Source organism: Piliocolobus tephrosceles, chromosome 3 (genome assembly GCF_002776525.5).
Source record: "Piliocolobus tephrosceles isolate RC106 chromosome 3, ASM277652v3, whole genome shotgun sequence".
NCBI classification, from domain to species: domain Eukaryota; kingdom Metazoa; phylum Chordata; class Mammalia; order Primates; family Cercopithecidae; genus Piliocolobus; species Piliocolobus tephrosceles.
Window position 1 is genome coordinate 111,322,334 of NC_045436.1, and position 26,028 is coordinate 111,348,361.

General features: G+C 40.8%; 1 protein-coding gene across 2 annotated transcripts in view; it reads right to left on the minus strand.

Annotated features, from left to right (window-relative positions):
- FRAS1 (Fraser extracellular matrix complex subunit 1) overlaps positions 1–22,389 on the minus strand; it is a 452,974-nt gene extending 430,585 nt beyond the window's left edge. The window contains exons 1-2 of one of the 2 annotated variants that reach the window (XM_023222483.3): positions 21,646–22,389; positions 13,556–13,587 (exon numbers count right to left, since the gene is read on the minus strand). In XM_023222483.3, the coding sequence (XP_023078251.2) occupies positions 13,556–13,587; positions 21,646–21,721 (108 nt within the window). In that variant the 5' untranslated portion in view covers positions 21,722–22,389. The remainder of the gene's footprint in view (positions 1–13,555; positions 13,588–21,645) is intronic. The other variant, XM_023222482.2, reaches the window with a different exon arrangement.
- Between the last annotated feature and the right edge of the window lie 3,639 nt (positions 22,390–26,028).

Consider the following 26,028-nt stretch of genomic DNA (forward strand, 5'->3'; position numbering starts at 1 on the left):
AAAAAAAAAAAAAAAAAAAAAAAAAAAAAAAAAAAAAAAAAAAATTATTTAGTTTTTATCTGGTTATTAACAACAATTCTTCTTAATATATTTGTTTGCTACTTGTATTTTCTCTTATGTAAACTCTCTATTCTTATTCTCAGCCACTTTAATTCCTAACATTTGGTGGTTCCTTAAATATTTACATGAACTATTTTTGGTTAGATTTACATTTTTAAATTTTTTTATTCTTAATTATTATTGAATGAATTCTTTATAAGTTCTACTATGTAATTCTTTATAACACTAAATCTTTGAAAACCTGTACTTTATTTTTCCTTTCAGTTTTATACTACTAGATATTTTTAAATGTCATCAAATTTGTTAATACCGTCTTCTATTCCATCAACTTTTAAAAATCAATCATTCTTAAACTAAATGTTGGTTTTATTCTTACTAAGATTTTAGCCTTATCTTATAGTCAGAAAATATACTAACTAATAGCATTGTAAATTGGTTCGACTTCCCTAAAGGGCAATGCGGTAATATGTATTAAATGTATAGACAAACATGCTTTTTAAAAACGTATACCACATGACTCAAAAGTTGCATTGCCGAGGAATGTGCCCTAAGGAAATAATTGAAGAGTGTGCAAGAACATTCATCACAGTGTTGCTTGCAGCACCAAAATATTGAATTAATATGAATACCAATAAACAGAAATGTGTAAAATAACTTACAGTCTATCCATAATGAATAATAGTATGGATCTATGTATGAACATAAAAAGATATCCATTACACAGTATTAAGTTTAAAAAATAGCTAGCCAAACAGTGTGCATATTGCAGTGCCATTTTTTGTTAAATATACATATAGAAAAAGTCCTGCAATAAACTCATCCAATATTTAGTATTAATTATTTTTGTTTGTGGAATTACTTGGATTTATGGAGTTTTCTTCCCATTCTCTCTCTATTTTATATTTCCTGGTTTTTTTAGAACCAGCCTGTATTGCTTTCAATATAATAAATAAAGCAACATGGCCATTTTCTCTTAGGAAAAAAAAACAAAAAAGAAAGTTCTTCCTCCTCAAAAGTTGGAATGATATTGTGTTTCCGTGTTTTGTGGTTTGGTTTTTGAAAAACACTACTGTTTATCCTTTTTAATTGCTTTCTGTTTATAAGTGAAACAACTTAGACACAGAAAGACAAATATCACATGTCCTCATTTATAAGTGGGAGCTAAATAATGTGTACACATGGATGTAGAGTGTAGGATAATAGACAATGGAGACTTGGAAGGGTGTAGGGATAGGAGGCGAGTGGATGATGAGAAAGTACTTAATAGGTACAATATACATTATTCTGGTGATAAATACACTAAAAGCCCTGACTTCACCGCTATGCAATATATCCATGTAACTAAAATTATATTTGTACCCTGTAAATGTATACAAATAAATAATAATAATTTATCTATAAAACAAAAAAATTGAATTCACAGTTGCTTGGTTTTAGTTTTGTTTTTTGAGACAGGGTCTCCCTCTGTCACCCAGGCTGGAGTGCAGTGGTGTGATCATGGCTCACTGAAGACTTGACCTCCTGGGCTCAAGCAATCCTCCCACCTCAGCCTCCCAAGTAGCTGGGAGGATAGGCACATGCCACCACACTCAGCTAATGTCTGTATGTGTGTGTGTGTGTGTATGTGTATGTGTATGTGTACGTCTGGAGATGGAATCTTGCTATGTTAACCAAGTTGGTCTTGAACTCCTAGGCTCAAGCGATCCTCCTGTCTCAGCCTTCCAAAATGCTGGCATTACAGGTGTGAGGCACCATGCAAAGCCAAATTCATAGTTTTAAAGATACAGTCTTCTCCTACTGAGCAAGTTTCCTTGACTTTAATAAGTTTGCATAAAAACAGCTTACAGGAATACACATGCCTTGATGCTCACAATATTTCTTTTATTATACTTTATATTAATCTCCTGACTGGTATAACTGAGAATTTTTCCTCCTAATCATAAGTGAACAGAGTAAGAAATACAAAAGACACTTATTTTTTTTCAAAAGTTTGATTCCTCTAAAGTGGCAACCAAAGCAGCCATTTAACATGAGTTTCCCTCCTTTTCCTATGCACTTGAGTTATCTTATCCCTATAAAATTTTCCTCTCTTCTCCTCAAAGTCCTCAGGCTATGAAGAATCTTTTCTAGCAGTTCATGCTTCTCAAGAAGTTCTATTTTTCCTTAAAGTACCTGACCACACTTGATCTTTCTTTTAAAAAATGTATTTTAGATGTAGGAATTGATAAAGCTAATAAAATTCTAGAAGCAAACAATAATATAGTTGTGTTGTACAGCATGAGAGAAAAACTGAAAAACTATACTTTCCAACACTTAGGGTAGTATATACAAAATAATCGGGCTTCCATTTTAACAAAAAATTTTAATACAACTAAATGTACTTTTTCCTAATACTAACTGGAGCATAATTTAATCTTGGCAAATTATGAGAAATGCTCACTAGAATAAAGAGGAAGAAAAAAGATTACATCACCACCTTGGGGTGGTGGGGAGGATCATTACGAACATCAATATCAAAGGAGTGGGTTAATGCATATTAATAGGGAGTTCTACTTGATATAATGCCAGATGAACCCATTTTTGCCGAAATAATAATGAACTTAGTACTGACTCACTGTTGGAATATGTCTGCAAACTGATCTCTCTTTTTCAAGAAGATGTTCGCTTACACGGAGCCACCCACACCCTCTCCAAAGCTCTGCAGATAAACTGCATCTGGACATGGGTGAAAAGGAGGAGAAGAAGGAACACAGTAGAGGATAGTGCTCTGATATCTCATCTCCAACAATATACTAATCAGTTTCTACTGACAGACTCTGAATCCAAGAGCAAATGATTTCCATTTCAAAGCATCCCCACTGCCTACAGAATGTAATTCAAATGCCTTATTCCAGGCCCTGTGTGATCTGGAGTTTTAAAATCCCTTCTCAGTGTTTCATCACATCACTTCTCTCACTTCAAACTGGACTCCCTTTGCCACTTATGTGTTTACTCATACTGATCCTATATCCTAAGAGCCTTTCTCTCATCTCTCCTAATTCTAAACTGGCCCATATTTCAAGGCCAATATCAAAAATTATTTCCTCTGGAATAAGAGTATTCTCAATGGCAAGTAACTATTTACTATATTCCAAGTACTTTCACATGTTACTCATTTATCTTTGCAGCAGCTCTGTAATATAGGCACAACTATTATCTCTATTTTAAAGACAACGTAAGTAACTTGCCCAGAGTCACACAGTAGTGAAGAGCTCAGACTTAAACCCAAGAATCTGGAGCTCTGCCCCTTCACCATGGTGCTAAACTTCTACCTACTGACACTCACCCCAAACTGCTCTGTGATGAGTTCAATACCTGATTGTAGGGTATTGGGTCTACTGCTGCTGGCTGCAGTAACATAAAATCCAATTTATATTGGCTAAAACAATGAGGGAACTTCTGAGCTCATACAATAATTCCCCAGGAAGGTCAGTTCCTGTGCTGGTTAAGTCAGCAGATTAAATAATCAACTCCTCAAGGAATCAAAGCCTCCCATCTTTCTCCCCATCAACTTCTGTGTGTCAGCTAGGCATTCTAATGGTTGCAGCACCTCCAGAGATCATGTTTTCATGTGCCAAAGCTTAAAGACTAAGTTTCAAAATCTCCTATTAATGGAGAATTCTTGTTTCCCACCCTTGAGGTACAGGGATATCAACACATAACTCCAGGCCTTTTTTATCCCCAGGAAGGTGGCATGATTTGTCTAACTGGTAAAATTAAAAGAGCAACTAGGCATGCTTAACTCCGTTATGTCTTCTTTCCTCTTCTAGGGAGCAAGCCTGTCAACCAAGAGCATACGCTTTCCTCTGCTTCTCCAGGCAGTAACTCTTGCCTTATCAGCCCTTCTGCACGGGAAAGCTGCCTCCGCAAGGCTCTGTCTGTGAATGCCTAAGTCTTCCCAATTCTGAGGGGTCAGAACTAGCAACCCACTTGGCTAAGAGAACTGAAGCTGTATCCTCCAACTTAGCTTATTGGTTAAAAGATAAAAGGATGATGTTTTGACTTCTATGTTTATTCTTTGTTTTATTTCTCAACTTGTTCAGAACTGGGGAAAGGAAGGTGCTATTTATTGGGTCCTTTCAAACAGCCAACAATATTAGCAGTTCCTTGCATATCTCATTGGCCGCAAGTAAGTCACACTCAGTCCTAAACAGATCCCTGGCAAAGGGATAAATTTCCTGACTAGCTCACAACTAGGAAAGGGTGGAAAACTGCAACAAAATCAGGACTCTGCCAACATAGAAAAGGGAAAAAGGGACTACTGGCTAAGCAGGATGTTCCTAGGTTCCAACTAATAGCTTATTAATCTTGGTGTTTTCCATAGACCCAATCACAGGATCTAACACAGAATTTGATCAATAAATGTCTTTGGAATCCAGTTGGATTACTGCTACTACACATATCTACAGCAAATATAAGAGGGAAAGGCTTCTTTTAGCCAACAATTTCATATTTCTTCTGTTCCTGAATTCTTATCTCTCAGATCAAGTTTGTTCTAGATTGTAGGGAAACTCAATACAGTAAGAACACCAAAGAATGAGTGTCTATTTCTGTTAATAATTCTCTCCCATTCACTATTACTGAACCATTTCAAGAATGGAAGGTACAAAGAGCAATGAAATCTGCTCTCCAATGCAGACACACTCCCCTCCCTGATCCCACCCGACCCATTCAATTTCCCTTTGGAGGAAAGAAAGGTATAAATTTAATAAATAACCAATCTTGGGAGCTGTCAGGAAAGAACTCACAGGTCATGGCCCAAACTCAAGAGCCTTCTGGGTACTAACAATAAACCATTTCTTTTTTTTTTTTTTTTTTTTTGAGACGGAGTCTCGCTATGTCGCCCAGGCTGGAGCGCAGTGGCCGGATCTCAGCTCACTGCAAGCTCCGCCTCCCGGGTTTACGCCATTCTCCTGCCTCAGCCTCCCGAGCAGCTGGGACTACAGGCGCCCGCCACCTCGCCCGGCTAGTTTTTTGTATTTTTTAGTAGAGACGGGGTTTCACTGTGTTAGCCAGAATGGTCTCGATCTCCTGACCTTGTGATCCGCCCGTCTCGGCCTCCCAAAGTGCTGGGATTACAGGCTTGAGCCACCGCGCCCGGCCAATAAACCATTTCTTACTATGAAAACTTGTCCCTCTCCTTCTTCCTTTCATTTAGCTTATAAACGCTGAGAACCTAAGAAATCATTGCTAAAAGAACTTAGCTGGGACACCAGAAGCTATGTGCCTCTTTTACATAAAACTACTCAGTTATTTTTTTTTAATTTTATTTTGTGCCAATGTTATGTTTAAGTGTCACAGAAGCAAAATGTCATCGACATAAAATTTTCTTTTTTTTTTTTTTTTTTTGAGACGGAGTCTGGCTCTGTCTCCCGGGCTGGAGTGCAGTGGCCGGATCTCAGCTCACTGCAAGCTCCGCCTCCCAGGTTTACGCCATTCTCCTGCCTCAGCCTCCGGAGTAGCTGGGACTACAGGCGCCTGCCACCTCGCCCGGCTAGTTTTTTGTATTTTTTTAGTAGAGACGGGGTTTCACCGGGTTAGCCAGGATGGTCTCGATCTCCTGACCTCGTGATCCGCCCGTCTCGGCCTCCCAAAGTGCTGGGATTACAGGCTTGAGCCACCGCGCCCAGCGACATAAAATTTTCAAAGTCAACTTTTCTTCAGACATTTGTAATTCAAACTTCAGAAAAACATAAGCTGGCTTAACTCAATTGTCATTTGATATTTATATATTATCTTTCTCTTGGTAAGCAAAGACTTCTAAAAGTAACTAAACTATAACATGGTAATACCATAAGGTGTCATAAATGAGTGATAGTTCTATTATAGGGGATTTATACATATATACACATGCATATATAAATGTATCACATAGAAAATAAATACATGTATGTACTTTGTAGTTATAAATGGAGAAATAGAATAAATAAAAATAAGGTATCAAGTTGTAAGACAATTTGGTGTGAAAATGCCACAAACTTAAAAAAAAGTGAGGGAAGTGTATGGTCTGACCAGAAAATTGAGATATATGATAAAATGTAGCATAATTCGAGCAAATTAATATGACTTCCAAGCTCAATTGCATCTTCTAAATTCAAAACAAAGCATAAGAAATGTGTTTGTTAACTTAAAACATCTGTTCCTGCCACATGAATATGAAAAAGAATAAAAATGCATATGGATTATTCATCAATAAAAGTACAAAATCTCTCATGTTACTCATCTCACACAATTATTCTAAGAACATATAAATTCCCAAATAGGAAACCAGCACATCTAATTATGATGGACAATCTATAAAAACCCAGCAAGGACAAAAAAATCCTCAGAGGCAGCTAGAGTCCAATTCTCACTACCCGACACCTAAAGGTACAAAGTTACTCCCTTTGAGGAACTAAATGGGGAGAAACCTTTCACTGCACACTCTAGTGTCAGGAGATTTTTTTCACCCTCTGTAAAGGCTCCTTTCCTTAGGCAGAAACACACACCTCTAACCTTCTATCCACAGGTGAGAACACAAATCAGAAAAGCCTGCCGCTGCTATCTCACTCCTGATTCTGTTTGTCTAGTCTCAACTTGAATACCTCTAGTTAAAGGAGCTCATTACCTCTCTAAATTTATGACAACACCTAGCACAGTAATGATGTGTTGCAAAAAAATAAGTTTTTGTCACAAAATAAGTACATTTTAATAAAGAGTGGCATCCCCCATTTAAAAGCATATTATTCCGTATTTTAAAATAAAGACCAGAAGCATAAAAAATGATGAATTTTTGCTAAACTATAACTTAAAATGGTGATATCCTACAATATTCAATACAAGGGTATTAAGAAATTACCCAGTACTTTTAGGGAAATGAAGGAATGGCTGATTGTATTGCTTCCCCTCTAAGTGCATCCTCAGGACACCAGGTATTCTCCCCACTGCTGAGAAGTTCAAGGTGTTTCAATAGCAGCCACTAGCCACCATTCACTAAGTGTTTGTGGGAATTTCAAGCACTGAATAGCAAAAGCTTCCAATTTTTCATTTATCTTCTCCACAAAATCTCTTGAGCATGTTGATGAATACAAGGACAACGCAGTTCTGAGACATTTTCATTTCTACAGGGCTGTCTCTCTTGTGTTACTGTTTCAAATTTTAAAAAGTAACACTATAGCACACTAATTTTTAAAAAGACTCTGACATTGAAGAGCTCTAATGGTCTCCCTTAAACCTCCTTAGCCCTAATAAACAAGGTCTACAGATTAGACCAGAGGTTCTCAAATTTTTTTCTGCTCTAATATAAATGATGGATAACACTCCCATGAGTTTAAAAATTTATAAAACTTTTAATGGAATATGTACAATTAACTGTAATTTTACCCCTTTTATTCAAGAAATCATTGATGCATAACAATTGCTTGGTTTAAAAAAAAACCACGACAACAACAAAAAAGAAAACATATTTAGCAATATGGGGAGAGTAGTGTTGTAACTGTGTTGACTTCAAAACTGTTCAAATTATATAAACAAACAAAAACAGCAATCATGTACTATAACAAACTTTGTGTTACTTTTCTCACAACTGCTAAAAGTACTCCAGTAAGCTTCCACCCAGGGTGAGAACCATCCATGAGGCTGTATTTTAAGTACTAGAATACGGTAAGAATTTTAAAACTCTAATGTTGCACTATCCAATATAGTAGCCACTATCTATGTGTGGCTACTCAAATTTAAACTTTAATTCATTGAAATTAAATGAAATCTAAAACTCAGTTCCTCAGTATTGTAAGCCACATTTCAAGTACTCAATAACCACATGTGGCTCGTAGCCACCACACTGGTCAGCACAGCTATAGAACATTCCCATCATCACAGAAAGCTCTACTGCACAACACAGTGCTCAGGAATCTTGGAGAGAAGCTAATCTAACTCTCTTAATTTACTAATTTAGAAACTGAGGCCTCATTTCATTCAAGCAACTTACTCTAAGCTACACAGCTAGTAATTACAGGGCCAGAAACTGAACCAAGACCCTGGACTCTATAACTCACTCATTTCCACTCCGACATCTTGTTACCACCTGAATGATGTGAGTACATGTTCCTTGCAGGGACAGTTCTGGGTTCTTTCACAAGTATGTTCTTAGTTAACTGTCACATCAACCCTAGGAGAAATACAATCCCCATTAAGCAGATAACGAAAGTGACACCCAGCTGTGTAAAGTATCGTATCTGAGACCACACAGCATGTATGTAGTGGTGCCAAGATTCAAACTCCAAAGCCTGGATCTTCCTGCAGTGTTATATATACTCAACATTCCACATTTTTTAATTATCCTTGAAAAATATTTTTTCAAATCTGCTAAGAGTTAGTGCCCTGTGATTCACTTTATCAGCATTTCTCAGCAAAAGTATCCCAAGTAGGAGAAATCCCAACACTTAACGCTTTTGATCTAGGGAAGAAGACTCGTTTATCCAGCCTTGCCAGTCGTCACTGCTATAGAGCAACAATAACAGCAGCCAGCCTTTATTGAGCACTGTAAGTCACAGCACCGGACGAGGTGCTTCATGTTCATCTCCTTTAAGCTTCACGACAATCCTGAGAAGTAAATAGTTCATCTCCATTTCACAGACAGAAAAATTGAAGTGAAGGGTCAAGTCATTGATCCCAGGAAGAACTTTAAAAAGGATATGTGTTTGCTTGTGGTGATGCAAAAGGAAAGTTTTTTAAATACTTGATATAGTTGGAAAAGAACAGAAGGTGTGTGAAAACTTTGAAATAAAAAATTAATTTTCCTCCTCACACTGGATGTCACAGTTAAACCTATTACCTAGGTAGTTTCCCTCTGATGGATTCCTGATTTAAAAGAGTCACACTGTCTTCCACAAGGGCTGACTTTAGAGACAATCTTGTGAGCCCAGGGTTGCATGGGTATCATGGGGTAAGAAACACACCCCAAAATAGATTATTCAGTGTTTTTGGAGTTATTTGAGTCCCTTCTGGTCATTTCTTACTCTAGGAATAAAAAGAAGAGAAAGTTACAGAAGATTGTTAAAAGAAAGACAAGGGAGAGAGCTGAAGTCAGTCCATAACTGAGAGACAGCTACACATGCTTAGGACTTAATCACCCCAGGATGTCACTGCAAGTGCAGACAGCTGTCAAAAATCAGGAAACACAACACAATACAAGGTGGGGGGAGGTATATATATACACTTATATACATATATATACATATATAAACATATATAGTACATAATACACTGTACATTGTGTTTTTTAAGATGACATGCCTGTCTAAACATGTTTTGCATCATGTAGTGAATGTGGTGCACACCAGTGCAGGACAGCCTCAGTTAAATGGGAAAGGGTTAGCCAGGGACAGTTGGCTTTTGCAGGAGGTCAGGGACAGAGACTGGCAGAGACAACTGCACGGCAGTTGTGGCAGGGAGGGGGTGGGCATATAGAACTGAAGGTGGTGAAGTAAGCTAGTTGTGTTCAGAGACAACCAGTGGACTGACTTGGTTGTGAGAAATAGAATGCTTGATCAGATGACTTCAGAATCAGAACGAGGTTTGAACTTTCTTTTCCACTAGCACTTACTGTGTAACTTTGGACAAGTGACTACTTCCTGAGTTTCAACTTCCTTATCTGTAAAGTAAATTAAAAAAAAAAAACAAACTATTTCCTGGGTTTGTTGAGTATTAAATACATAGTAGGTGCTTAACAACTGTCCCTTCCTCTTGTTCTTCTTGGTTGCTAAAGAGAAATTGTGTTATGGCAGAAAAGCACAAGCCAGGCATTGCACCTGGGTGTCTTTCCCACACTGTCTTCTTTGCAACAACCCTTCAGGAGTGGCTTTCTTTGTCCTCATTTCACATCAGGGGCAATAAGAGGTTCCAGAGATGATGTAACTTGCCCTACATCACAGAGCTGGTTTGTAATAGAAGAGGAAGGATCAAAACCAGGTGTGTCTGACTGCCAGGGCCACGAATGTTCCGCTGTATCTGGCAGCTTCCTAAGCAATGAGTGAAGAGATTGAAAGGTATCAGTGAGAGGAATCCTCACAAGACAGGATGAGAGTTAGCATTATACTAGCAGCTAGTGCCTAAATCCATGCTCTCATTTGCTTGATACGCTTTATGAACTCTGGGTGAAGCTGAGGCTTTGCCATTTTCAACCAGAATAACCTACTTCTGGTTACTCACCCGGGAGATGAACAAACCTCAAGAATTTCACATTCTCGCCCCAGTTTCCTCATCTATAAAATGGACAGTCTGGACTAAAAGATTTCTCAAGTCACTTCTACCTCTAAAACGGTGAACATGTGGGTAAAACTACAAAGTTTGGAAAAGGGACACCAACCACTATTCTCAGAATCAGCTCTTGAAAATGACGCCTCTTACACTAAAAGCCTTTGTCACCCAAAAAGTTGTATAATCAGAGAATCCTAGAATCATATAGTAATGTTCTTGTACTCTTTAATTCAAAATGCATGAACATACATTCACTCTCCAGTTTCAATGATGTAGATATAATGCTTTTCTTTAACAATAGGGCATACAGAGAGAGAGCAGCAGTGAATGATGTAGATAATAAACCAAGTCCAGGATGCGTCATCTACCTTTTCCAGTTTCATCATCCTTAAAATGGAAAGAGAACTTAAAGTGGTTACAAATAAACCAGAATGCAGAATCTCTCTAGGTTTTGAAATATTTTCTCAATCTTTTAGAGCTGTTTTTCCTACACTTAATTTGACAGCAATTTTTTAGTGACTCACCTCGATGGAGTCTTTTTAAAGTATTTAATATAGTTTCCCTAGAAACAAGCATACTACTTTTCACATTCTCATTTCAGCAGTTTCAGTAGATAAGTCCAGTGTTGCCATTCCTCCTCTCTGGCACCTTCAATGGCTCACCCACCTTCCTGAAAGGACAAGCTAAAGTCTGCACAAAGCTCAGCATGCTCTGACCTCTGCCCTCCTCACTGACCTATCTCTTGCCATCCTCCCTGCACTGCCTCAAATGCCTATAGGAGTTCTTGCTTCAGACTTTACAGTTCTGCTCCCTATCTCTGGAATTCTCTCCCCTTGGATATCCACCAGGCTAGTTCTTATAATTACCTCTTTCAGTATGTCTTTGTTCAAATGTCACCTTCTCAGTGAAGCCTTCCCTATCACCCTATCTAAAGTAGCCACCTTCATCCCCTATTGAGCCTTTTCTATCCCTTCCACCTCCACAATGTTTTTCCCCATAGCCCATCTATCTGACATTCTATATATTTTACTTATTAGAATTCAAGCTCTATGAGGGCAGGAATTTTCATCTGTTTGTTCACAGATGCATTCCAGTGCATAGAATAGCAGGTCTGTAATTGTCACTCAATAAGTATTTGTTTAATAATTTTATTATTGTAATAAATACATTGTCTCTCAGATTGAATTGCGTAACTACAATAATAAGTATCTCAGGCTTGAAGAGGTTCAGAAACAAATGTAGCAGGCCAGGCTCAGTGGCTTATGCCTGTAATCCCAGCACTTTGAGATCAGGAGTTCAAGACCAGCCTGGCCAACATGCCAAAACCCCGTCTCTACTAAAAATACAAAAAAAAAAAAAAAAAAAATTGGCTGGGTGTGGTGGTATGCATCTGTAGTCCCATCTAATTGGGAGGCTGAGGTAGGAGAATCACTTGAACCCTAGAGGCAGAGGTTGCAGTGAGCCAAGATCCCTGCACTCCAGCCTGGGTGACAGAATGAGACCCTGTCTCACACACAAATAATAATAATAATAATAATAATAATAATAATAATAATAATAATAATAATAATAAAAGAAAGAAAGAAAAAGAAACAAATGTAGCAGAGCCTTGGTAAGCAAAGAAGTCACCTGGAGGAATGAGGAGTCTGCTGGTGTGGGAGGGTGCAGCCCACTAACCTTGAGCAGCCATGAGCCCTAGGATGAGCTAGGGCATGGTACAGAGGGAAGCAAGGTCATCCAATAAATTCAAGTTGGTTGGGTTCTTTCTCCTTTTAACTTGATCAAACTAACCTCTCCAATTACTTGATCCTTTCATATTCGAATGTATAATAACACATAGCAAAGTTAAATATAGAAGATGGTCTAGCCACTTTTTTTCACATATAGGCAGAACAACAGAAGAAGACAGGATGTCTTGTTCTGGTCCACCCTTAATGGTCAATTACCTCTAGCAAATCTCTTCATCTGTCTCTCATCCTTTCCATGAAGAGGGGGAAGAGTATGAAATAATACATGGCCTGCCTATTTCACTGGTCTATTATCAGACATATGAATACTTATGAAAATATATGGAAACGTTATGAAGTAGTCTACACAGTAAATAACTCTCTTTTATTAGCATGGATAACTGACTTGTCTAAATATCTACTATAGCTCCCCAAAAGTGATAACATATTTTAGAGCAAATGATTCCTAAAACATATTAAAGAATAAACAGGGCAGAATATGGAATGACAAATAGAATAAAAATGGCTTTTTCCTAATTTTTAATAGAAAAATATAAAGAAAAAATATAAACCTCTTGAGCAGTAACTACAGTATATAAAGTGCAGATTCAAGAATATTACTGTGAATATCTACAATTATCTAGACTCTTAGATACTTCAGATATTCCTCAACTATTTCAATACCACAAGGATAATCTAAGATGACTTATTAATATCACACATGTCAATAGCATGTTGTGATGTAAATGAGCAAACTCTTTCCAACCATCTCAGTTCAGTTTTATTATAGCATTTATTAAACCAAAATAAAAATGTGGTGAAGAATGATTTGTCACACCATTTATTAGAATTGATGGAGTGTAGACAGTCTTTTCAATAAGGCTTTAACACACTGTTATGCACCATAGTGCATTAGTAATGAAAAGAAATGCATGAGACTTACATCAACTTTCCCCCCCAAGTCATTCTGACATTAAATTCAAAATCAATTTTACCCTATATGTCAAGAGTTCAGAAATAAATGTTAATTTATTTTCTGTTCACCAAAACTTAAGTTTATAATTCAATGTAACAACAGAAATCCTTCCTATTCTACTTAATTTAATAATCATATTTTTTTGGAGAAGGGTTCAAAGTGGGAAGCAAATGCAACCAGAAGATAAACAAATTGTGTTTCAGTTTGTATCTGACAAAAGGATGGGATCTAATTTTCTCTCTGATTAAAAGAACACAAAGAATGGCCACAGAATGCTAATTGTGTGTTGAGTGTTTGGATTTCTCTTCCAATACTTGAGTATCCGAATGGAACTAATTCACTCTGGAAAAGGTATTAAATAATTGAGCATCATTGTGCCCGAATGAGGGCTAATCCTCAAACTGTGAAGAAAAATAAACATATTCTACAATGATAGGGTCAACTCACTCACTCAAGAACTTCAATCAAGCATTTTACAATCAAATGAAAGAAACCAAGTATATAAAGAATGACCTACCGCCAACAAGGAACCCTGATAGACACAAGCACCTGTGGAGAAAAACAAAACAAGAATTAAAAGGGATGCATAATAAACCAGTAGGCACTGCCCCAGCAAGCTTGCTGCTAAAACTGCATCTACATGCATCACAATCAGTAAAATGTGCTTCTTCCAAAATCTTAAAAGCTTGAGCATTCTTCCCCTGGGGAAATAACCCCATACACCAAAACAACATTCCTTGGACACACATGAGGAAAAGCATTATTAAAACTTATGACTTGAATTTTAAGATAAATGTATTTATAACGGCATGCTATAAATACAGTAAATATTTTTCTTGGTGATAAGTCAGCAAAGCCTCCATAATCCAATCCCATTTACTTATTCAGGCTTCCCTGCCACTGTTTGCTTACACTAAGTCTCCAGTTCAACCCAAGAGGCCAACTTAGAATCCTGTAATATATTTACATGTCTCAATGCCTTTGCTCATTTTCATTTCCTACAAGAGATGTACTTTGTCTAGTCAAGCCCTTTAAACTTGATCCCATCTCCTTTGTGAAACTTCTCCTGCCCACCAGATTATGTTCCTCTGAGCTCCTAGCACTTCGTGCCTACATCCTCCATTTGTGAATTTATTCTTGTGCACTTCCTTTCTAAGGATGATGAAGTGTTGCATCTACCCCACTATATTATACATGTGTGTGTGTGTACTACATATATAGAGAGAATATATACACTATATATACTGTTACATATATACTATTACATATAGTATATACACAAATATACACATATATATACATATGTACCCACTATATACTATATATAGCATATACACATATATACATATATACCCACTATATACTATATATATCATATATAGTATAAATAGTATATGTAGTATTTGTAGTATACATACACATAATATAAAACTGAAATCTTAATTTAAAAAAATATACACACATTCCCAACCAATTTTTGAGCTGCACAACAGGTCTTGAATTAACTTAGAAAGAGATGGGCAGTGTGTTATCACCTACTCTCTCAGAAACTGAGTCTGCAAAACAGATTTGAACACACACTTGGTATATACACACCAAGGTGAAGCATATCTTAACAGTGCTCCACAGTTGGTTTCTAAAGAGACAAGGACATTATTTTACCACAGTGCTTACCTCTAATGGGTCATTTATGAAGTCCCAAAAATATTAACTTCTTAGGAAAGAAATGGTCTACCTTCTCCTTCAATAATGGAATTAAGAACAATCTTTAAGAAAACTGAGATGGCTATTTACACTTAGGTTTGAATCAAAGATCTCTGTGGGTAAATTTATGGAAATAATTTTTATATCTCTGACATTCTAATAAGAATAACTTGAGATAAAACCTTGAAGGAAAATTCTTCTTAATTGACTAATTTTTCCTTAAGAAATCTTGTTTCAAAGACATAGTAGTTCCGTCTATGTTATGTCATAAGAAAGGAAATATATGTATACACATGTGTGTGTATGTATATGTATGTGTGTGATGTGTGTACATAAAATAATCCTATATAGCTCGAATAAATATATATAAACACAAATCACTTTCTAAATTACTTATATGGACATATTTAATTATTTCTGGTGTTTAGAAAATTTAGAATAAAGATCATCATCACTTAGGTACAATTTAACAGAATTTAAACTTTAGAATAAACAAGCAAAACTTAACTTTTAGAAAAAACACAAAAAACTTTTAGAAAAAACACAAACAAGCCGGGCGCGGTGGCTCAAGCCTGTAATCCCAGCACTTTGGGAGGCTGAGACGGGCGAATCACAAGGTCAGGAGATCGAGACCATCCTGGCTAACATGGTGAAACCCCGTCTCTACTAAAAAATACAAAAAACTAGCCGGGCGAGGTGGCAGGCGCCTGTAGTCCCAGCTACTTGGGAGGCTGAGGCAGGAGAATGGCGTAAACCCGGGAGGCGGAGCGTGGAGTGAGCTGAGATCCGGCCACTGCACTCCAGCTTGGGTGACAGAGCGAGACTCCGTCTCAAAAAAAAAAAGAAAAAGAAAAGAAAAAACACAAACAAAATTTAATCTTTAAAATAAGACTATCCTCAAATAATTTTATTGCTCTCTACAGCATTACCTTCCAAAGTCAATTTCTTTTCAAAGCTCCAAAGGAAATCAAGCACCTTAAGAAGTATCCGAGTACCCATATCAAAACCCATTTTTGGAAGTTTAGATAGCCATGATAAACTCACTGCAGTATGAAAAAAATAAAGTAGCACTGAGTGTGGCACCACATCTATACTCGGGCAAACCATGCATCTGCTGGAGACTCAAGTCAGAATGGTATATAACTGCTGAAAAATTATACCATTAGGAAAAGGAATTAATTCAATTTGGGTTGCTCTGTATTGTACAATTCCAGAAGAAATAAGCTTTGCCCTCTGAGAGCTTTCCTAAAACAGAACAGTTCTACCCACAAGGCAGCTGCATGAATGAGCCTCCATTAACACAGCTTCCAAAATCTCATTTCTACTCTCTTGAGAAAATAAGCATTCAGTGTGATGCCCAGTCCTATCAAACATTTATCATTACCCAATACCAGATGCAGCATCCAAAGCAAGCATATTTCTCTCACACACCCACCAGCAGATGAAGTTGAGGGGTTTGTTGACATGGGTACTGGGCGTAGCTTCTGGTTGAGAGCCAGAGTGGAGATCTTTTCACTAATCCATCAGTTCACATAATATGGAAAACAAAATTACTCTCTCCACTCATTTTTTTTTTTTTCTTAAGGAGTACAAGAATAATTGCAGGTCTATCTGATGTTTATATTTATGGCTTTAGTTGAACTTTAAAGAAAATTCCAGCTCAAGGTGAATTCTGTGAGGTAGTGCTGATTTAGAAGGAGATATGAGCCTCCCTCAAAGGAAAACTGAGGAAAAACCAGAGGCAACAGGAGGATAGTTCTCTAACTATGAACAAGGCCAGTTTCAGGGCACAGAAGGCAGCTGAGATGCCAGGTAATTTAAGTTCTAACACCTCACAACCTGTGAGAAAGTGCACAAAGTTTTGCAGGTTGAAGTAATTTTATAGCGTCAAGAAGGAAGCCCAGATCCTGAGACCCGAGCTGCTCTTTTCCTGTGTGGCTGGCTCATTTCTTGCAGGTCACATAGACAAAATGTTACTGCATAAAATTTAAACAAGTAAATGTCTGTTTTTAATCCCTTTTGCACATTATAATGTACTCCTTTATGAGATGACTGTATAAAATCTAATGTTTTTGGAGAAATTTTGAGATATAATTTGCATATATCCTGAAACCATTGGTAAACTGAGTAAATTAGAGAAGTTAAATCCAAGCACCACAAAATGTCAGACCCATTAGTTCAAAGAAATAGGGGCAGATACAACCATTAAGATACGAAAAGAGGCCGGGCGCGGTGGCTCAAGCCTGTAATCCCAGCACTTTGGGAGGCCGAGACGGGCGGATCACGAGGTCAGGAGATCGAGACCACCCTGGCTAACACAGTGAAACCCCGTCTCTACTAAAAATACAAAAATTAGCCGGGCGAGGTGGCCGGCGCCTGTGGTCCCAGCTACTCGGGAGGCTGAGGCAGGAGAATGGCGTGAACCCGGGAGACGGAGCTTGCAGTGAGCTGAGATCCGGCCACTGCACTCCAGCCTAGGTGACAGAGCAAGACTCCGTCTCAAAAAAAAAAAAAAAAAAAAGATACGAAAAGATTTGAAGAGCATGCATGGTACCACAAAAACATGACTCATTAGGAACAAGCAGCCACAAGTTGGCATTTAAATGTTCAGGCTTTATGTTGTGTTATAATTCAGCATATGGCTGTGTGCACTGTGGAGTACTTAAAATAGAATCATTTTCTGAACTGACAGGACAGCTCATGTCCTGATTATTGTCAACTAGGATTTAGATCAATTAATAGAGTAGTTAAAATGAAAGTGGGCCAACTGTTTTGGAACTACGGTAAGATTTGGCATGAGGCTCCGACTTTGACATGTGGTAGTCCCCTCTCCTGCTCTGAGCCATGCGTTAAAGAATATTTTATGACGATCTGTGTGAGGACAGTTGGGTGATATTGCCACCCAAGTCAATAACAGTGAATACGGATGGCTGAGTCCTTACTAAAGGATGTATATGAGGAGAGTAATGCCCAGAATCCAATCTTCAGAGGGCAATGAAAATTTAATTGATGAAAATAAGAGTCCACAACAACACCCCTTTATTTCCATCTCCAGGTAATTACAAAAGCCAAAGGATGCAAAGTTACAACCATCATCTAACATTTCTGTACTGAGAAACCCACCAAGGACCAAATCCCATATCCCTACTGCTATTCAAATGATATTAACAATTTCTAGATAATGCAAACTCCTTGAGCGCAGGGGGGTTTGGCTTTGGTTTTGATGTCTGTACCCACCTACCAGACATAACCTGACACATAACCTCTCAATAAAGGCTTGCAGAATGAAAGAATTAGGTTACTTTTTTCCAGTCAAGATCTTTTCTTCCCTAACATTGAGTTTCAAGCATAGAGTCTCTCACCGAAACAACTCTCCAGCCCAGAGTGGAACCAACTACCTTAACTTACCCATAAATAAAACATATTGTCTATCAAATGATCCTCTTCAATGTAACCTGTTAAATGGCATTTATAGGAAAAACCTGGGATTCAGGGTTTGTGGAAATGGCTAAAATCACATGGAGAGTGAGGGGACACAGACTAAAGCTCAATTCTCTTAACCTCCAATTCAATGATCTTTCTCTATCCAAAGGCAACTGTCTTATCTAGTGTAACTTCACAGGACTTCCATATGTCAACAGAACTCAAGATATTTCTCCAGAAAAAGCCATGGTAGAGTTTCTTCGATTCAGAAAGCAGCCATGTTAGAAGCTTCTTTGTGACTTCTTGATTTTATTAAGTTCTCAAATCATAGCATTAATACTTTATCAGTTTAGCAATATAAGGCCGTATAAAATAACACTGCCAATAATTTGCTTGTAAAAATTTATTTTTCTTTTGATGATTAAAATAAATTTAGAGGTGAAGCACAGTGGCTCATGCCTGTAATCCTAGCACTTTGGAAGGCTAAGGCAGGTCACTTGAGGTCAGGAGTTCAAGACCAGCCTGGCCAACATGGTGAAACTCTGTCTCTACTAAAAATATGAAAATTAGCCAGGCATGGTGGCACACACCTGTAATCCCAGCTACTCAGGAGGCTGAGACATGAGAATCGCTTGAGGCCAGGGGGCAGAGGCAGCAGTGAGCTGAGATGGCACCATTGCACTCCAGCCTGGGTGATAGAGCAAGACTCTGTCTCAAAAAATAAAAATAATAAAATTTAGAACCAGAAAATTGCAATTGACCACAAATAAGGCAGCAAATACTGATCTCTTTTTCTTCTATGTTTGACAGTTAGCCAAAGTATTTTAGAACTATCACCTAATTGACTTCATTTAGTAAATGACAGAACTATAGAGCAAAGAAGTTAGGCAGTTCATTCAAGGTTAGTGAGCTAATCAGAGGCCAGTCCACCAGTTAAGCTTAATTCAAAAGAATATAATTTGGCAATATTGTTCATCTGACCAATTTTTTGAGCACTTACTGTGTACTAGGAGCTGAACTGAAGATATAAGAATTAATAGGAGCCATCCTAACCCCTCAATAAGCACACAGCTAAGAGAGGAAGACCAAACCCATACCAACCACAATTATTTTCTCTGTGCACTGAGAAGAAAACGACAAATTCTACCATAAGCTGGTCAGCAAAGGTGTCACAACGTACATCCCATCCAAAGAAGTATACATGTGAATGTCTCTTCCATTTTTAAAAATTATTCTCTAGGCTGATAATAAAAACTTGAGGAGATTTCTAAGATCCTTGAGGTATCCAACCTTGATATCAATGCTCTTATTTTTTAAAGAAAAAGAAAACCTTGAGAGGAACAAACCAGAGGTCTCATCAGAAGACAAATGGTTTTTTGTCTGTGGGAGTGATATTACTTAATTAAACTAATTAAATGAGATAAAGTATGTAAAGTGCTTAGCAAAGTGCCAGGCAAACAATACTTGCTCAATGAATGGCTATGTTCATTCATTCATTCATTCATTCATTCATTATAAGATAAGCACCATTATGATGTGGGTGGAAACTCTCAGACATCTATCAATTTATCAATCCAATTTGTGAAATGGCTATAGAATGCTCTGACAGTAAGGTAAAACAATAAGAAGCAAAGTTTCCAAAGACTCTTTGGAGTAATATCCGCTCCATGCCTCTCCCTCCCGTCCACCCCTCCTCCCCACCCCCGCCCCCGGCTTTCTGTGCTTTGCATCCCCGCCATCCCCAACTCCCAGTCAAAAGATTCGGCACTTCTTAAACTTGGCCCACTGCATCAAGCAATCTTCCAAAGAGCACACCCTGTAGGCTCTTAATAATAATGCCTTTTGTTGATTCCAGAGTTTTGGTTCTGAGAAGCTGCACCATTCCAACTGCCCCCTGGTGAGCTATCCGGGAGTGATAGCACGTTTTCTGAGTTGCTGGGATAGGATTCTAAATTTTAAAAAAACTGCCACCAAATGAAATTAATTTTTCTAAATACCAAGTTCAGGTTTGGGTGGCCTGGGGTGACTCTCTCATCTGGTTTACTATTATAATCAAGCCCTACAAGCTTCCCCCCCCGCCCAAAGTACGCGCCCACACGCACATATACAATGAAGTCATATTTCTACAGGACTTGCACTGTTGGGAGAAGGCTACGCAGGCCCCAGATGTGCCTTTCCCGGAGATTATACACACTTGACACACATCCCGGAAGAGTGCAGAAGGCAGCACCTGGACCCAGAGGAGAGTCCTCCACTGCTGTGCGTGGATTCCCAAGGCCCCCTACTTTCTCTTGGGAAGCCAGCAAAGAAAAGGCAGCTGCTCCAGTGACTGGAGGTCGACCCGAGGCAGAGCTTTGTCCTCCTCGGGCCTCCCGCAGCCCCCAGTCCCGCGCCGGAGCTCGACCCCCGGGAGCCGTCCCGCGCACCTTCCCAGGCACCAGGGCGGAGAGGGCGGAGAGGGCGGCCCGCCCCCGCCCGCCGCCGCCGCCCAGCAGCGGCTCTGATTTGCGGCTGGGCAGGTAAACTCTTCTTCCCGCAGCTGGATGAATAATGAATGGAGCCGGGAGGGGAAGCCGAGAGCCAGGCGCTGTAGATTAAGCCGTCTTCCTCCCAGCCCGCCGGCTCCCTTCCCCCTCCCTAAGACTGGCGTGGCTACTTCCCCGGTTCCTCGGGGCAGGTGGGAGATCAGAGCGCCTCGCGTCCCAAGGCCCGGCATCCCATGACCCCAAACTCTTGATTTACTTATTGACTCATTTATTTGGCTGAGCCCGGATTGCTTTTGATATCATGGCGACAACTAGTCTCACGGCTTCCTTTTCTCTCCTGCGGCTCCGGGGTTTTACACGTAGCTTGGAGTCTCAGAGGAAAACCAGGAGGCGGAGGGTGAAGTAAAAGAATGAACTTATTAACCACTTTTGTTCTGGGAAGCAGGCAGGTTCGTGCTTCTCCGTACTGGAGAGATTTCTTTCAGTGCAACTGAACTGCCCACGTCCAGAACACGCTCCAACCAGTTAGTTATAAAATCCTTACTGGACTTTAGGGGGAGACTAACTGAGGTAAGCAGGGCGGGAAAGCGACGGGGCTTTAAGATGAAAGATTGTATGTTTCTTAGGAACAGAAGTATTTTTAAACAGGTAAGAGCAATTTTTCGTTCCTCACTTGTGCTCCATGCAGTTGCTTTCCCTTCGGGGAAAGGTAGGTGGTGGGAAGAAAAAGGATCAGTTTTAGAGATGTCACCTCCATCGGCCACCCACCCACCCAAAAGCACTTAGGGCAGAGAGGGAGGCCATCTCGAGGGTGTAATCCGAATACAAAACAATCAGGAGTAGGAATCTTATCAGAAAAAGACTACTCCAGTTTCACTTCCACCCCACCCTCCCCAGAAAAACTTCCACCCCAACCACAATACCATAAAACCTGCTGAGCTTTTTAAACTGCACGATCACTCACACATACACACGCGCGGCACCGCTCTCTCACCTTCGGAATGATGAGGCAATACTGCAAATTCTGCCAATGCTAGGGCCAGCCCGAGCCACACTTTGAGGACACGCATCGCCGCCTCGGCACCCACGATGGAGGAGCCCAGCCTTCAGCATCCAAGAAGCGACTCGGTCAAAACGCTGGCTCCGGCGCCTGGAACCTGGGCGCACTGAAGGTGGGGGACCGCGGGCCGTTACCTCCCGGAAAAAGAAATAGACTGGCCGAGAGCTACACTCATCAGCCCGGAGGCGCCGGAGCGGGCGGGGGGTTCAGTTCACTCGCTGCTCAGGCGGAGAGCGCGCCGAGCTACCCCGCAAGGCAGGACGCCAACGTGAGCTTTGGGAGAATAAGAGGAGGCAGAGCACAGTTCTCCGCGTCAAAGTCTCGCCGGAAAGTTGCTGGTCATCGGCTGATGGGATCTTCCAGCATTTCCCTCGGGCTAGACCCTTCTGCTCCCGGGTCCCCGACAGTAGAAATCCTGGCTCTGATTTGTCCGAAGCAGCTTTTTAAAGTTCGCTTGGCACCATACGTAGGTGCTGCGTCGGCACCGCGGGTCGCCGGGAGCCCCGAAAGACCCACCCACATCCACTCCTTGATCTGGCCACCCGGCTCGGCAGACGTTCGCAGGAAACTTTGTGCAGCGCTGCGGGCAGCTCCCGGGACTCGCCCGCGCTGCAGCCGCACCGCACCGCCTTGGGCTGCGCTCCCTGCAGCTGAGTGTTCGGAAGCTTCCGAGGAAAGACTGGGGGGCGCTGCTGCTACTTTCTCTTCCCCGCCCCTCGCCTGGGTGAGGAGGGCTGCGGGGGCGCGGCTTGCTGCACACCAACACCCACCTCCGCGCCGAACACCCAGGAGCTGGTCTGCAGGGTAGAGGTGCAGTGATTACGGGAGTGGAAGAAGAGCCATAATTTTACTTGCACGGAGGAAAAAGCCAGCGGGGCTGGAGAAGACCCCCAAACTCAAGGCCACTCGGGCGAGAAAGCCTGGAAACGCCCAAAATACGCCGGGTCTGGACCCCGCGTTTAAAGGACACACGTTCAGCCTTCCTCTAGCCTCCCTTGCCTCCTTCCTCTCTGCTTTGCTCGGTGTGAAAATGGACCCAGAGACTGGGAGCTTTGGCAAAGATTCCAGAGAGTCACGTGGGGAAAGAGAGAAGCGAGGAGGGGGGTGAGGGGAGGCCGAGAGAGCAACCTGATCCCTTTATTCATTCTGCTGGAGTTCAGATTGGCTTTGTCTGGGGAGGGATCAAAAGTGGTCACTCCGGGGGCGGAGGGGGTGGAGATAGGTGGCACAGTTCTTGCTCAGGCACAGCGGAGGGCAGATGAACCGTGTCCACACCCCTCGTTAGGGGAGGAACCGATTCCGGGGGCTGGGGGAGCGTGTGCCCACATCAAAGGCCCTGGGGCTACCTCCCACCTCCACAACACGCCACTCCTGCTGGACCAAGTGCGTCTGGCGGACCTGAGTGATCCTTTTTCCTCACTCTGGGACCCTCAGGCTGTCGCATCCTGGCTTTTACCAGCAGCCCGGGAAGATCTTGGCGTGTGTGTCCTAGGCGGAGCCTAGGGGCAAATGCACCTTTACCTTCCCTAAGAGACTCTGTCAGTGGAACACAACGTGGTCTGGGAGCTGTGGGTCCAGCTGCGCCCCCAAATGCCAATGGCTGGGAAAGTAACATCAGGACACGGCCGACTGGGGCACGCACTTGAAGAGCAGAGGCCTTGATTCGCCGCCAGGACTGACTGACGGCAGCTATTTTTATAGGACCGAATAAAAATAGCTGGTCCACGTTTAATCGTTTTATAAGGGAACGGTTGCATCAGAGAGATGCTGACTGGGTTCTGATTGGCCCAAAGAAGAAACGTCTCGGGTCCCTCAGTTGAGTCGGGATGGGCGAAAAGTGTTGGAGGGGAGTTTGCAGAAACATTTGCATGAGCGGTGCTGGCGGGGGTCCCACTTGTTTCCAGTCTTCACGAGCACCATAACGCGGGCCCACGTTCCAACGTGCACTGACGCCACTTGAAACAACTCATTTTTGGAAATAACTGGAATAAGTTGAAACTGGCAGGTCCCTGTCAGTGTTACTATTCAGCCAGAACAAAGGAGAACCTCTGACAACGTGGCTCTGAATCTTAAGTATTTGGAGGACCCAGGGTTTGCACAATTCGCCCTCAGTCTCTCTGTTGGGCTGTGGTCATTCTAGGGACAGAGGTTGTATTATCTTTGTATAATATCTGAAGCACATAGTAGGTGCTTTTTAAACATTTGTTGAAAGAATGGATTGAGCAAAATATTAAGTCCCTAAGAGCAGCGGCCATATAAAGGCGAGCTGCGGGCCTTAACCTCCTCCCAAAAAAGACCCCTCCCTTTTTATTTAAAAAGTGGGGCCTGTGAGGTGGCTGACGCCTGTAATCCCAGCACTTTTGGAGGCTGAGGCAGGCAGATCACTTGAGGTCAGGGGTTTGAGACCAGCCTGGCCAACATGGTGAAACCCCATTTCTACTAAAAATACAAAAATTAGCCAGGTGTGGTGGCACATGCCTTTAATCCCAGCTACTCTGGAGGCTGAGGCCGAAGAATCACTTGAACTTGGGAGGCAGAGGTTGCAGTGAGTGGAGATCTCACCACTGCACTCCAGCCTGGGTGACACAGCGAGACTCTGTCTCAAAAATAAAGGTGGGGCGGGAGTGGAGGACATCTTCTCATTCCATGTAAATTGGTGTGCAAATTCAAACTCAGCTTCCAACACACTCTGACAACCAGATTGTCACCCTTAAACCCCCTCCTAATTTTGCAGCCGCTACTGAATGGGAGTAACTTAAACCGTTTGTTCTCTCAAAAATCAACAATTTGATTTTATTTTAAAAATCAAGCTGGGCGCAGTGGGGTGCACCTGTAGTCTCAGCTACTCCAGAGGCTGAGGCAGGAGGATCACTTGAGCTTGGGAATTGGAGGCCATGGTCCACCATGATTACTCCTGTAAATAGTCACTGCACTCAAAATAACCATACAATTATGGCACAGCTCTCAATAAGACATCTGTTATACTTGCTAATTGCAAATATGCTACTTTTCAAAAAGGAAAAGCAATAAATAAAGGGAGAATAGCACTACCAAGTTACCCTAAATTCATCATATGCTGTATTTATTGGATTTATATATATATAACATCCCCCCTTGACCACCAATCCACCACAGGGGCACACGCTGGCCCACTCATATAGTCCTCCCTCTGCCCTAATTAGTCAAGGGAGAAGGCAGCCTGATTCCTTGCCCTAAGATCACTTGGAAGACCAAAGGGTCAACCAATATTTCTGTAATATTAGGCACATCTAACACCTTCTATGGCCACTTCAACTGAAATGTTGGTAAAAGACATTATATGAATGTAACATATTTCATTATGATGAAAGTTTAGTAAACATGTTTATGGAGATGCACCTAATCATAACTAGCTTATCTCTATAAGTTAACCTCCACATATGACAGCTTCATGCTTCCTCATAGGAAGTTCGCAATTCTCTAGCCAGAGATACTTGGGTCTATATCTTCAGTCCTCTTTAGTTACAAGTCCAAATTCCACACCTTTTGTTAATATGTCCCACAATATCTCCTTGGATCAGCCCTGCTCTCATCTCTTCACAATTCCCTGTCCTTCTTGCTGCCCGTTTTGGGGAATTTATTTATCAACTCCTGCTATAAATGATAATAATAACAATGATAACACGTATTGAATATTTTGTGCCTAACACTGTATACTTTCTCATGTAATCCTCCAATAACCATGTGAAATACGTGCTATTATTATTTCCATTGACAGATGAAATAACAGATGTTCAGAGAGTTAAGTAATCTATCCAAAGTCAGACAGCTAGTACATGACAATGCATATTAGAGCAAGAAATTCTAGCTCTCATAACAGGCAAACTCCCAAATCACAGTATCTTAACACAACAAAAGGTTATTTCTTGATCACATCTTGGCCCCTGGGAATTGGTGACTCCTTCTAGTCAGACCATTATGAAACATATGACACCCATGGTTTCTGCATGGGGTAATGAAAGAGGCATTGCAAGCTTTAAGGGCCTCAGCCCTTCCTCTCACAGTCCAATGAAAAGAATGAGTCTTGTGACCCCTACCTACTTACAAGGGAGGATGGGACACATAGGGGAACACATACATAGTTAGAAAGCACTAAGTGTACTGCTTTACTCTAGCGCCCATGCTCTTATCTATCTTAACTGTCCTTAATTTTATATATATATATATATATATACCTACAGTTAACTATCTTAACTGTCCTTAGCAAAGTCCCAGTTGCACCTTCCCTGACGCCACCAGGGCTCTGCTGACCTTTGTTACAACTCCTCTACAGTTTCA